General features: G+C 38.9%; 1 protein-coding gene across 1 annotated transcript in view; it reads right to left on the bottom strand.

The window, feature by feature from the left end:
• Positions 1-2,676: 2,676 nt before the first annotated feature.
• Positions 2,677-13,665, bottom strand: part of IPO5 (importin 5) — a 47,518-nt gene continuing 36,529 nt past the window's right edge. The window contains exons 19-26 of the mRNA XM_005586124.5: positions 12,732-12,904; positions 11,323-11,434; positions 11,182-11,237; positions 10,121-10,243; positions 8,237-8,456; positions 7,119-7,347; positions 5,819-5,960; positions 2,677-5,208 (exon numbers count right to left, since the gene is read on the bottom strand). Coding sequence (XP_005586181.2) covers positions 5,122-5,208; positions 5,819-5,960; positions 7,119-7,347; positions 8,237-8,456; positions 10,121-10,243; positions 11,182-11,237; positions 11,323-11,434; positions 12,732-12,904 — 1,142 coding nt within the window. The 3' untranslated portion in view covers positions 2,677-5,121. The remainder of the gene's footprint in view (positions 5,209-5,818; positions 5,961-7,118; positions 7,348-8,236; positions 8,457-10,120; positions 10,244-11,181; positions 11,238-11,322; positions 11,435-12,731; positions 12,905-13,665) is intronic.

The raw sequence follows: 13,665 nt of genomic DNA, 5'->3' as shown, positions 1-13,665 counted from the left end.
GCATGGGGGCAAAAGTCCCTGGTGACCTACAGTTCAGTGTACTGAACAAACCAGCTCTTGCAGCAAACTGTCTGAATGTCTTCTCCAAACAGGGACAGACTGCTGCTTTTTAGGGTGGAGCTCCAGATGAGGCAATGGGTGCATTTAGGGCCATGTCTTATGCAGATCAGGCATCTTCAAACACCACAATCACAGTGTCAAGAAAGTAAAATAGTCCACACACACCACATTTATGGTACAACTTCACTGACTTTGCAAAGTTTCCCGGTATTTTCCACAACTTTCTAGGCTTCCTCCCAATGCCAAGGCTGATAGAATTTGAAAAAAAAAAAAAAAAAAAGCTTGCGGCCGGGTGCCCTGGCTCACACCTGTAATCCCATCACTTTAGCGGGCCGAGGCAGGCAGATCACGAGGTCAAGAGACAGAGACCATTTTCGCCAACATGGTGAAACCCTGTCTCTATGAAAAATACAAAAATTAGCTGGACATGGTGGCTCACACCTGTAGTCCCAGCTACTCAGGAAGCTGTGGCACAAGAATCACTTGAACCTGGGAGGTGGAGGTTGCAGTGATCCGAGATCGTGCCACTGCACTCCAGCCTGGCAACAGAGGGAGACTCCATCTCAAAAAAAAAAAGTTTGCCTAAATTATCTGGAAGTATTAATAGAACTGAGGTGTAATTCTGACAGCCCATGCTTAATGTGCCTGGCTTCTAAATCCGTTTCAATACTCTATAAGGTATGTACTATTATTGTTCCCATTTTACAGAGAAGGAAACTAAGGCATACAGCGTTTAGGTAAGCTGAGTACATGGCAGACTGGGATTTTTTAACCGACGCAGTGATTTTATTCAGAGTTCAACAGCTATGGCTAGCCTGTCTTGGTCAAGTTTCACTGGGATATAGCCAAACCCATTTGTTTACTATGGTCCACGGCTGCTTTCGTACTGCAACGGCTATGCAATGGCTAAGTGGTTTGTGAGACCCTATGGCTCGCAAACACATACTGTTCGGTGATGAGCGCTAAAATATTTACTATCTCGAACTCAGAGAACACATTTGCCAACCTCTGGTCATAAGCACATAGCACCATGATCTTTTAAGGTGTACCTTAAGATCACAGGAGCAGGCCGGGCGCGGTGGCTCAAGCCTGTAATCCCAGCACTTTGGGAGGCCGAGATGGGCGGATCACGAGGTCAGGAGATCGAGACCATCCTGGCTAACACAGTGAAACCCCGTCTCTACTAAAAAATACAAAAAACTAGCCGGGCGCGGTGGCGGTCGCCTGTAGTCCCAACTACTCGGGAGGCTGAGGCAGGAGAATGGCGTGAACCCGGGAGGCGGAGCTTGCAGTGAGCTGAGATCCGGCCACTGCACTCCAGCCTGGGCAGCAGAGTGAGACTCCGTCTCAAAAAAAAAAAAAAAAAAAAAAAAAAAAAAAAGATCACAGGAGCAAGTTGTCGGGCTGATCCAAACTCTTACATTTTCTACCCATGTGTTACAAAACTTCTAAGGAAACAGGGGAACAAATTTCTGATTCATAGCAAGTGGCACTATTCTGGTTTCCATTACAATCTGAATGCTAGTCAAGAGGACAGAAATGATAGATCAAGAGGAAATATACAATGAAAGATCCTGAATTATGAAAGAACACATTTCAGAATTATACTCTGCTGCCTTAGTGGAATTTAGAAAAAAAAATTTTGTAATGTTTTACCAAAAAATTATTGTACCACTTCTGGATTCATTTTGAGAAGTGAGTAATTTAGCTACAATTTATCTTTAAAATGTTTGTATTCATCCATTCAAATATAATAAATACATAGAAATAATCAGCCCAAATGTTGTCCTGGCATACACTGGAAGGATTACAGCTGTGTGGGGAAAAAGGGTGCAAGTCTAGGGTAGAATGTTATTAGAATTAACCCCTACTCCCCAGCATCACCCTTCAGAAGTTCCAAGTGCTGGAAGTAAATATCCAAGCTTCCTCCCAAGTGTGATGTGCATACATTGCGGGTCATTCATTTTCTTCTTCTAATATAGTGGTACTCATACTTTTAGGGCTGAGAAAGAAAATCTGCTTAGGAATAGCAAACATGGCAGGTTTTGGCTGTTAATCTTTTGTGGCAAAGAAGGTTAAGAGAAGCAAAGTAATTTCCTTTTTTTTTTTTTTTTAATTTTTATTTGAGATGGGAGTCTCACCCAGTTGCCCAGGCTGGAGTGCAGTGGCACAATCTTGGCTCACTGCACGCCTCCCGGGTTCAAGTGATTCTCCTGCCTCAGCCTCCCGAGTAGCTGGGATTACAGGCACCTGCCACCACACCAGGCTACTTTTTGTATTTTTAGTAGAGATGGGGTTTCACCATGTTGGCCAGGCTGGTCTCCAACTCCTGACCTCAGGTGATCCACCTGCCTTGGCCTCCCAAAGTGCTGGGATTACAGGTGTGAGCCACCGACCCCGGCCCGCAAGGTGATTTCTGTGCAACACAGAAAACTGATGCAACAATACTCCTAGGCAGAATGAAGCAATTAAGTAAAACATTTACCTAGCTCCTGAGCCTTTCAAGTTGCTTAAACAGGCACCCCCTCAAAAGATTAGATTATAAAAATATAATGCTTGCAAGATTGTAAGTAAGCTCCCCCCTTTTTTATCATCAGACCAGGTGCACCAAGACCATTTATTTGGTTATGTCTTTACTGATGGTTCTGTCAAACTATAACTCCAGAATTATAAGGTTGCCTCTGATTACAGAAGTGTCAAATTAGCTTTAAGACAATTTTACTTTTCTTTAAAGATACAGCATTTAAAAAATACTCCAAATTGAGTTATGCGAAAGATTCTAACACTTGTGCGTGTACTTGTTACAAAATTCCCAGAAAATCTAAGAGCCACACACATTTTTTTCCCTCCAGAAACAGCTTGCATTTATAAACAATATATATCACTTGCTGATATCAAGACCCCTAAATTTGGTACAAAAGTCAAGAAAAAAACTCCACGAATTTTCATCTTGCATAGACAGAATGAGGTATTAAAAATGCTTCTCCAAGTCCTTTCAAAGAATTGTTAGTTCATGGTACATTTTGCAGTTAGTTCTGAGCTCTGGATTTCAGAATCATGTCACACTAACAGCATTTACTACCAACCTTCCCTATTAACTTGATTCAACTACAATTACCTCTTTGCTTTTCTGCTTTTATCAAGGAGGATGTTGCCAGTCTGCATCGAACAGAGCACTTCTTTCAGAGCTCTTAGAACCTTGCTCTAAGTCCATCTCAGGTGTGAGCGGCTGACAATACCACTAGTGTTTAAACTGGAAGGTAGGAAGTTCTTGCTCCCAAAGCACTTAGCGCGGTGCCCAGCAAACACTAGCTTCTCCCAAACACATCCTCTGACCACACTGTCATTTCAACTCCTGCAGGTATGCCATGTTTTCAGCATGTTTCTTTTCTGAAAGTGTAGTAATAAAGTGTAGTCATAATTTAAATTTAAAAAACCTACATTGCTCTAGCTGACTGGCATCAGTACATGAATCGGCTTTGCAGATGCTACATAAGAAAGCAGAAATGGGTTGTCTTGACACATTTTTTACTCCAATTCCCATCTTTTTCTCCCAAGGAATACAGGCTATAAAGCTCCAAATATTACCACACACATTACAAGAGCCCACAGGTATCCATCCACTGAAACCAAGGACTGCGCAGGTGAAGTCATTTAATATTTTGTTTTGCTAGATTTGGAAGCCTCCAGGCAATGGTGTTGTGCTGCAAACGGAAAATATATTTGAAGGGCATCTGCTAACAAGTAAACCATCTGTATGTAATCCATTCTATTTTCTATTCCATTTCAGATTTAGTTTTAATAAAGTAATACAAATCATTTAAAGAAAAAACCTTTAATTTAAAATTCTGATCTATGCATAAAATTCATTTTTATATCACGGTTAAATTTAGTACAAACTATAAAAATGTTAACACTGAAGTTTTCAACAGAAGTCTATTAAGATGCCTTAGAAAAATTAAACAACAGTAAGTCATTTACTGCTATGAGGTTAATACATAAAGAAACATTCACACATTTTACTGAAATTTTCAGCAAATAACTTTAGCCATAATACTTATAAGTTCAAAAGTTGTGTGTGGCTCTACAGCAATTATAATTTGCAATGAAAACACTAAGCCAAATCTTTTTGAGCTAATCAGAACAATCCTAGCTACAAAATTGGCTGAAATTTGCAAACCTTAAAAAGAACACCAATTGTGAATGGAATAGGTATCATAACTTAGCTTACAGTGGAAGATGGTAAAAACTCGATGCTTAAGACTGAACTGCACAAGGAAAATATTAGGGGAAAAAACACTCAGCTATTACTGATAGCTATTACTTTAAAAAAATATTAGATCATTCTTATAGTAAAAACATGAAATGAATCCAAGCCAGACAGTACTGAGTTTTTACACAAGCCTCTTTTGTATTCAATGTTGTTTATTGAGGAGTGAATAAGAGACTACTGCCAGACATGCCAATGACACTTCACATTCAAGGGCTGGAAGCTGGAAAGCTTCCCGACTGAGTCACTGTATAAGCCTTCTGGGAAAAAGAACCAAAGTGACATCAAATATGCCATCTTCATGCTTGTTGTCTGTCATCAGTTTTTTTCAACTTTTGGGTCTAGTGGTTTGCTGGGTAGTAGGCTTCTTTCTACCCTACAGAAAGACTCACACTCCAATTAACAATGAACACTGAGTGCAGAGCAATCTGTGTGAACACACATCTACGCTGAGTAACTGTTCTTAAAGCTGTTTTTCCTTAAATTTCCTTATGTCTAACGAGAAAAATTAATTTGATTTCCCTTTCCCCTTCAGGTGGGTGGGTTATACCAATAGAAAAATACTCTTCAGTGCTACTGCAGGGCTTCCAGGAACTCCTTCACTGGTCTGGTAGAAATCCATGGAAACTCCATTCTGCAACACAGCGCTGCTCTTCCTGCTCATGGCTCTCCAGAATGGCCTACACACAACACTACCGCTCTCTTTTGCTCAAAAACAAAACAAAGAAACCTAAACGAAAGGGTAAGCGTTTATTTGGAGTTAGTTTTCTGGTGGGTGACATTAAGGCCCTTCACGCAGAGTTCAGGAGCTCCTGAATGGCGGCCTGCTGCTCAGGACTGAGCTGTGCTATGCACTCAGTCCACAGTCCTCCAGAAGTCTAGGGAAAGAAACATGTTCAGAGACTTAGACATGGCAAAATGCTCATTTGGAAGGATTTTAATCATCATCATAGGTAGACTGTAATAATGCCAAAATACCTTCTCCCTAGGTAGTTTATTTTGATGAGTATCATTGTAAAAGCAAGAAATCTGTTCATTTTTTTAAAGTTCATTTCATTTACAGTAAGGTTTCTTCATTTTTGCATTGATAAAGCTACACAAAGCAGGTAACATCTTAAAGTAACCCATATACCACATGAATATAGGAAGTAAAAATCATCTATAAAGTTTCTTGGCAGGTGCCAAGTTGTTATTACATCTCAGTTTTTTTCTTCAGATAGGCAGAAAAACTACACATAATAAGCTTGTGTTAAGCACCAACTGGTAGGCTCATAATGTCCTAAGCTGAAGGTTTTAATTCTAATAAATAATAAGAACATATGGATGGATTACATTAAGTATAATCCATTTGAGGCTTACAGAGAAGAGACTATGAAAATATAAAAATAAAATTCCCTTAGCTATTAGATTTCTAGTTTCTTCTCATAGAGGAATATAAAGACAAAAAGGCTTTATCTCCCCTTTCACAATTCAACCAAATCAGCTTACCTGTACTTGGCGAACGACATTGGCCAGACGTTTGGCACAAGGATCTTCATGTTTAATTGCCTCGTGCATTTCTCCTTCCGCAATTATACTAAATATTTTGGGCAGATTGGTATTGTTTGGGCCAAGAACAATTGGATGATTACTGACAAACAAGAAGAAAACCTTAGTAAGTGAAATTTATAAGGAGAAATATGATTATGTGTTCACTAAGAAAACCAGCCATTCTTACATATGAACTCTTTAGTTTCTTCCTAAATAAGAAAAAAAAAAAAAATACTGGACTCATCTCTCAGGATTGTTTTAAGGGCCAAACACAACAGAATGCTCCAAATACCTTATAAATAATTTGTGATGTCTTAAAAAAATGTATTGTATTACTAAGAATAAGTTTCTTAACACAAATTTTATTTTGCTACTACAAAATTGCTTCTAAAATAACTCTGAAGTTCAAAAAAATTATATAAACATTTCAAGAACAAACTGGGAAATAAACTCAGGCAAGTTTAACAGGAAAAAACCTAACAGTGAATTTAAGAATTCTAGTCTTTGTCACTAAGAGAATTTCAGAGTAGTCGTTTTCAAGGGAGATGATCAAATAGCATAATTAAGACCTGGTCATTTCAGATGCAGGAGCAGGTCAGGAGCACGTAGTCTGCAGGATGGCTGTTACATTCCTTAATGATGTACTCAGTGGAAGACTCAAACCCATTTCTTATGTGAACTTGAACTTAAAACAAGTATGGAGAATATGCCTGTTGGCCTATTGCTACAAACTCCACTGGTTGTAGCCCTTAAATTTATTCATAACCTAAAAATAATAATCAATAGTGACAGAGCTTAGATCTGATTATATTTGGGGGGAACTTGGACTTAGAAAACAGACACTAAACAACATGCCCTTAGGCCAGGTTTGGTGGCTCATGCCTGTAATCCCAGCACTTTGGGAGGCTGAGGTGGGAGAATATCTTGAGGCCAAGAGTTTGAGACCTGCCTGGGCAAAACAGTTAAGACCTTGTCACTACCAAAAAAATTTAAAAATACAGAAATAAATAATTAAAGTGCCTCATCTGTTGAATCTAATTTCATAAAGAATAACTCAAAATTAGACCTTATTATAAGGGCAATGTTAACCGTGATATGGTTTCTTAATATGACTTATAAAGACAGCACTGTTATAAACCTATCCAACTGAGGACTGTGCAGAGATCATCGGTTAAACCTTAAAAGACTGATGTTAAACAAGAAAAATCAGGAAGCACTGTGGAGGGGAAGGAAATAAGGTCACAGTCTGCTTTCTTACCTTTCAATCAGGTCACACAGATAATTGAAAGTCTGAACAGCTTCTTCTTTATCTTCATGTAGTGGAAGCCAAGACAACCAGTGTGGAAGGACCTCTTCAACATTTACACAGTCAGGCTTGAACTTCATGATTTTCCCTACTGCTGAGATGCAGTTTTCTGTAGCATTGACATTTTCTTTGGTCTTAGAATCCGCAGACTGAATAACTCTTACCAGCAGGGGAAGTGCTTCTAAAATAAGCATTTCAAAGAAGTTCAGCTAAAATCTCACATTTTCATGCAAATGAATATACATATTTTTGTTTTTGGTCCAGATATTGATTATGGTAAAGAAATGTTAAAATGTATGGGAAGTGTTGTCTTCTTGGCTATGTCATTACAGAATGGTAACAGGGGGGACTGCCACAGCACGGACAGGAGCACTAGTCCTCTACTAACTTAGAGACCCAGAGAGATTAGTGGCCTCCAGATTTATAGTACTCACCACATCACGCGAGGGTACTTCAGCTTTAAAAGCTGCTTAACTATAATCCCCAATAAGTTTTAAAAGTCCTATTCTGCCAGGCATGGTGGCTCATGCCTCTAATTCCAGCACTTTGGGAGGCTGAGGTGGGCCGATCACAAGGTCAGGAGATCGAGACCATCCTGGCTAACACGGTGAAACCTCGTCTCTACTAAAAACAGAAAAAATTAGCCAGCTGTGGTGGCGGGTGCCTGTAGTCCCAGCTACTTGGGGGGCTGAAGCAGGAGAACAGCTTGAACCCGGGAGGCAGAGGTTGCAGTGAGCCGAGATTGCACCACTGCACTCCAGGCTGGATGACAGAGCAAGACTCCGTCTCAATTAAAAAAAAAAAAAAATTCCTATTCTAAGGCGATTGTATATCACCAAAACGCAAAGAGAAATGCACCCCGGAAGGCTGGGGGCAGGGGATGCCTTTGATTCTATTTCTATGAGAATAAATCATATCTTTTTATCATCTAAAATCCTAAATGCTACAGATGAGATGTTTGAAAACAGACTACAGCAGAAATAGGCAAATAATGTTTGGGAGTGTGGTAAAGAGTAAAGTAGGGATACACAGGATATCTGGAATGCATGTAACTGAATAAGCAAAGGTACCTGTACAAAAAGGGCGATAATTATCTCCACCATACTGTGCCATGACTCCCAGGCCATATGCAGCTGCTTGCCTGACTTCTGGGCTGTTGTCACATACATATTGGAGCATTGGTCTTAGGAAATATTCTGCATATTTAAATGAGGCTGGACTACAGTGTTCTATGACATCATCAAAGATGCATAATCCCCATTGTCTGTCTGGCCATGGTCTATGTGGACACTACAAAAGAAATTCTCTTTTAAGCTTCAAATACTGGTGTACACAAAGAATGTAAAGAAATATTCACTATAGACTATCTGCTTACATTGATATTCCTGATATAGGCAAAAGAAAAAAGAAAACATAGTAACAACCACTTCTTGTGACCAATGATATTCAATCAAATACACAGATTTAATAAAATTAAGGTTTCAAAGACATGTGTGATTTGTTACAGAACTCTACAATCTGACACTATCACACAGAAGAACTGACGGTGGCAGCATTGTATATAAATCTACTTTGTAAAAAAGACAATGGTAATGCTACATTAAAAAAATACAATAATAATAAAAGCTGCAAAGATCTTAACATATAGCATTTATTCAACAGGCTAAGTCATGTGTGCCTGAATCTTTTTAAAAATGTAATGTACTACTTAATATAATAAAATGCAAAATTGAAAGCCAAAAAGAAAAATTCCAAACATCTGATGACAGCTGCTAATTTATAATATATTTTTAAAAAACCCAATACATGGCTGGGTGCGGTGGCTCACGCCTGTAATCCCAGCACTTTGGGAGGCCAAGGCGGGCGGATCACAAGGTCAGGAGTTTGAGACCCGTCTGGCTGATATGATGAAACCCCGTCTCTACTAAAAACCAACAAAAAAACACAACTAAAGATACAAAAAAAAACCCCCAAAAAACTGAACAGGCCATTATATGATGTGTTGATGTAGGCCCATAAATGGAAACACATGTATCTACTACCGTGATGGGGGGTGTTAATGGTGCTGAGGCCATACATGCATGGGGGCACAGGCACGTGGGAAATCTCTGTACCTCCTGTTCAATTTGGTTGTAAATCTAAAACTGCTTTAAAATAGGAAGTCTAGAGCTGGGAGCAGTGGCTCATGCCTATAATCCTAGCACTTCGGGAGGCCAAGGCGGGTGGATCACGAGGTCAGGAGTTGGAGACCAGCCTGGTCAACATGGTGAAACCCCATCTCTACTAAAAATACAAAAAATTCGCTGGGCGTGGTGGCGTGCGCCTGTAATCCCAGCTACTCGGGAGGTGGAGGCAGGAGAAGTGCTTGAACCCAGAAGTCGGAGGCTGCACTGAGCCGAGATCGCGCCACTGCACTCCAGCCTGGGCGACAGAGCAAGACTCTATCTTGAGAAAAACAAATAAACAAAAGTCTATAAAACATTTTTTAAAACATCAAATATATGCGTGAGAGAAGGTTTAAAAAAAAAATGTGTGTGTATATATATATATTATATATATGAAAGCCCATTATCCATAATCCATGATTGCTGGTAGTACATAACAAAGATAATTGAATTATCTATGGTCCACTAAAAAAGAAGTAACCATTCTGTTTCCTTTTATTAATTTAGGAGGGCATATATAATCTGAAATAATAAAAAAAAATCACTTGTATGTCTTTCAGATGTGTTAGAACTGAATTGGCCTATGGAAAACTAAGGTAGGAATCTTCAAGCATACAATGAATGAGAAAATATCCAGGGTAATGCAGTCAACTTGATAAAATCAAAGATGTACAATGGAAACAATCATTTCTGAGACCCATTTTAACTTCAAGCATTAGATTTTATGCTGCAATGAAAACAATTCTAGGTTAACTATCCAAAACAACTACTAAGAAAGGTAACACTTACAATGAGGTTGACAATTAACGGAAGCAGCTGTTCAAACCATGGTAATACCTTTTCTTTGTAGCTACTGAATATTGAATGTAAAATATCTGACACTTTGGTCAGAATATAAACATCATTATCATCCTAGAAAAAAACACACACACACCCATATGGATTAAAAAGTATATTTTCTATCATCAATAGTAACATTTATAAAAACCTTAAAAAATGCAGAAAATCAATTTCTCATTCCTGAATTAAGGGTAAATCAAGAGTCTAGAGACTGAAGTCAAGGGTGGGTTATCATGTCTCTTACTAATCAAAGGCCAGTCTTACTTGGAAAGACAAAGGTGTGTGGCAAGAACTGTATTTACTGCAAAGATTTTCCTCAGAACATAATTAAAATAGATGGGTTGAAAAATTATCTCTAATTTCTACATTCTGAAATGAAGGTGTTTTTACTATTTTTACTTTGTTTTCAGCAGAATAATCCTCATTTCGGGGTGGATGGTGGGGAGAATGGGGTCTTGCTGTTAGTGGCAATTTGGGCCTACAAGCATGTGGGCACCTTCAGGAAGCTGGTACTACCTACATGGTAGCACTGGCCCACCAAGCGGCCACAGATGAGATGCTGGACTCTAAACACACAATGAAGTATGCCTGACAGTCCTAGGTGGTTTGATGAGAGAACTAAGTAACCTGGTGAAAAAGGCCCCAGACGGTCAATAGTGTGACTCTGGGCAATCATTTCACACTGGAATTTTAGGTTACTCATCTTTAAAACAGTGAAAGCACCACAAAATACAAATGGTTGTTGTGAGCAGTATGTAAATGAACTAGGAAAACCTCAAGGTGTTTTGCTGAGTGAGGTATTACAACAAAATGCACATAGCACCAAAAGACATATCAGTTTAATTTCAGATTACTCATTCATAAATTAAGAGGGGAAATATATCCAATTCCTCTGCTAAAGACTGATAATTACATCAGAATGACAAGTCACATAAATCAGAAACTGAGGCATTTACAAGTATTTCAGATGCAAGCGGTCATGGAAGTAAGTTCCAAAGGGAAAAATTTACCTCATCTTGTAGTGACTCTTCGACCTGTTCATCATAGTCTTCATCTTGTCTTTTAACTAAAACACACCCAAATAAATGTTTTTAAATGATCACCAAAATGGTCAAGGTTTGTATTCAGAAATAAAAGCATGTAAAACTTACCTTGTCGTAATTCTTGATTTTTAAAATGTTCTTCAAGCTTTGCTTTCAATATACCTCCTAGTTCTTCAAAGTGTTCATTATTAAGGCATCCATCTCCCATTACTTCAATGCACTAATGAGGTTGAGAAAAGAAAACAATCCATAAGATTAGGGGTGTTGAAAGTCTAAAGTTAAACTTCACTAAGAATCATACGGAAAAATGAACACAGTTCAGATCCTGAAAGATTAGTTATTTAAATATGCTTAGCTTGTATTTGTTAGAATGACAGCATTGTAGAGATTGGAGTTAGAAAAAACATTTTCTTTTAAACATTACTGAGCACACCTAGGTGCCAGGCATCATGCCAGGTACTGACGATTCAAAGATGGAACACACACATGCATACACACACACCAGCTCCTAAGGAACACAACCGCTATATCCATACTCGGTACACACAACATACAAGAACACTGAAGGAAGGGTATTAGAGGTAGAAGAAATAATATAGGCAAAGGTATGGAAGCATGCTTTCTTCGGAAAAACAGAAGGAATTCTGAATTACAAGAGTGTAAATAAGGATACATAAAGATGCTGAGAAATTGTAAATCTTCAATCAAGATTGGAGCAAACTACAGGTGTGCAAAATGGGATGACACTGTATGAGAAAGGAAGTGACTCAATGAAGAGCAAGGCAGTGCTTGAGGAAAGCAGAACGAACTGAGAGCAAAAGAAAGGAGAGATCTGGAGCAGACCAAGAGGGCTATTTCAACGGCATGAGAAAGAGATGGGGCAATGAAAAAAAAACAGAGGAACTGAGGAAAGTAGAAAGAACAGAAACTAGAGATGATACCCAAGCTTCTGTAGTTGGATTATTAAGTACAAGACTAAAATACTATTCAGAATTTCTTCTCTTTTTCCAAAGAACGCATGCTTTCGTGCCGTTGTCTGTATCATTCCCTCTACCTATACTGTCCTTCCAAGGCAAATTTACCCTCTTTAAAAGAAACATAATACCAAAATATTAAAACAAAAAATTTAACATTTTTATTTTTAAAAAAATCATACACTACAGCATATACAAATTTATTTAGCTGGCCTACACCTGTAATCCCAGCACTCTGGGAGGCCGAGGAGGATCACCTGAGGCCAGGAGATCGAGACCAGCCTGGGGAACATCTACCAAAAATACGAAAAGTAGCAGGTGTGGTGGCACATTCCTGTAATCCCGACTACTTGGAAGGATGACGCATGAGAATTGCTTGAACCCAGGAGGCGAAGGTTCAAGTGAGCTGCGACTGTGCCACTGTACTCCAGCCTGGGTAACAGAGTAATACTCTGTCTCAAAAAAAAATTTTTTTAAACTTTTAGCAAGACTAATAAATGAACATACTACCTTATACATATTTTTTAAGAGAAAAATATTCACCTTTGCAAAAGAATGCATTATTTCTGAGAGGACGTCTGAATCTGGTTCTGTACCAATGGCCTTAATTAGAGCATCACACATAAAATGCCACATCTGTGTGAGATACTCAGGACCACGGACTCTTGCACACTCCAGGAGAAGAGGCATGGATTCTGCTGCTGCCACTCGAACACGTTTCATTGTTAAGGAACCTCAAAAGACTGTTTATTATTTCACTTAAATGTTAAAGGGTTCAATGCATTAATAGGAGTGCTAGGCAACTTCTGTTTATCTAAGATATCCAAGAGCTTGTGTTAAATATAAAGCATGTATAAAAATAGAAAAGACATACCTCCCGTCTCCTGTCACCTATAAAAGTGGCAGGAATAAGTCCAGCAGCAGTGAAGGGCTGCCTACTGCTCAAATGTAAACCAAAATACAAAAATGACTATGAAAGGACCCATGACCATTAGCATGCCTCAAGGTGTACCCACCTCAAAACCTCAGGTAGTATGTTTCTAATAAATGCAACTGAAGCATTTCCCTGAAAAAAACTACCGAGGACCTCTTCCTATGCTGGCCTTTTCAGTTTTCAATAAAGATTAAATTGTCTTTCCCTATCTAATCTCATTTACAAAATAAGGTCTTGATAACTTCCTCTTAAATGCAATTTCACTTTGTCCTCTGGCATCCTGGGAAGTAAGTCTTTGTGGGGTAAAAGCTGTCTTCTGTAAAGGACACCACTATAGGATATTGTAAGAGGAATGATGACAAAGGGGCTTTGGAGTCAGAGAGATCGGGGTTTGTGTCTGGGCTCTAACATTCTCTTGTGTGTAAAGACATAAAAATGTACCAGAAAATATTAATTACGACTACTATTATGTTAAGAAGGATATTGGAATGCAGATGAGGGTGGATCACCTGAGGTCAGGAGTTCGAGACCTGCCTGGCCAAC

The sequence above is a fragment of the Macaca fascicularis genome, chromosome 17 (genome assembly GCF_037993035.2).
Source record: "Macaca fascicularis isolate 582-1 chromosome 17, T2T-MFA8v1.1".
Taxonomy (NCBI): domain Eukaryota; kingdom Metazoa; phylum Chordata; class Mammalia; order Primates; family Cercopithecidae; genus Macaca; species Macaca fascicularis.
Note: the sequence above shows the minus strand (reverse complement) of the source record. Positions and strands in the feature narration are given on the sequence as shown.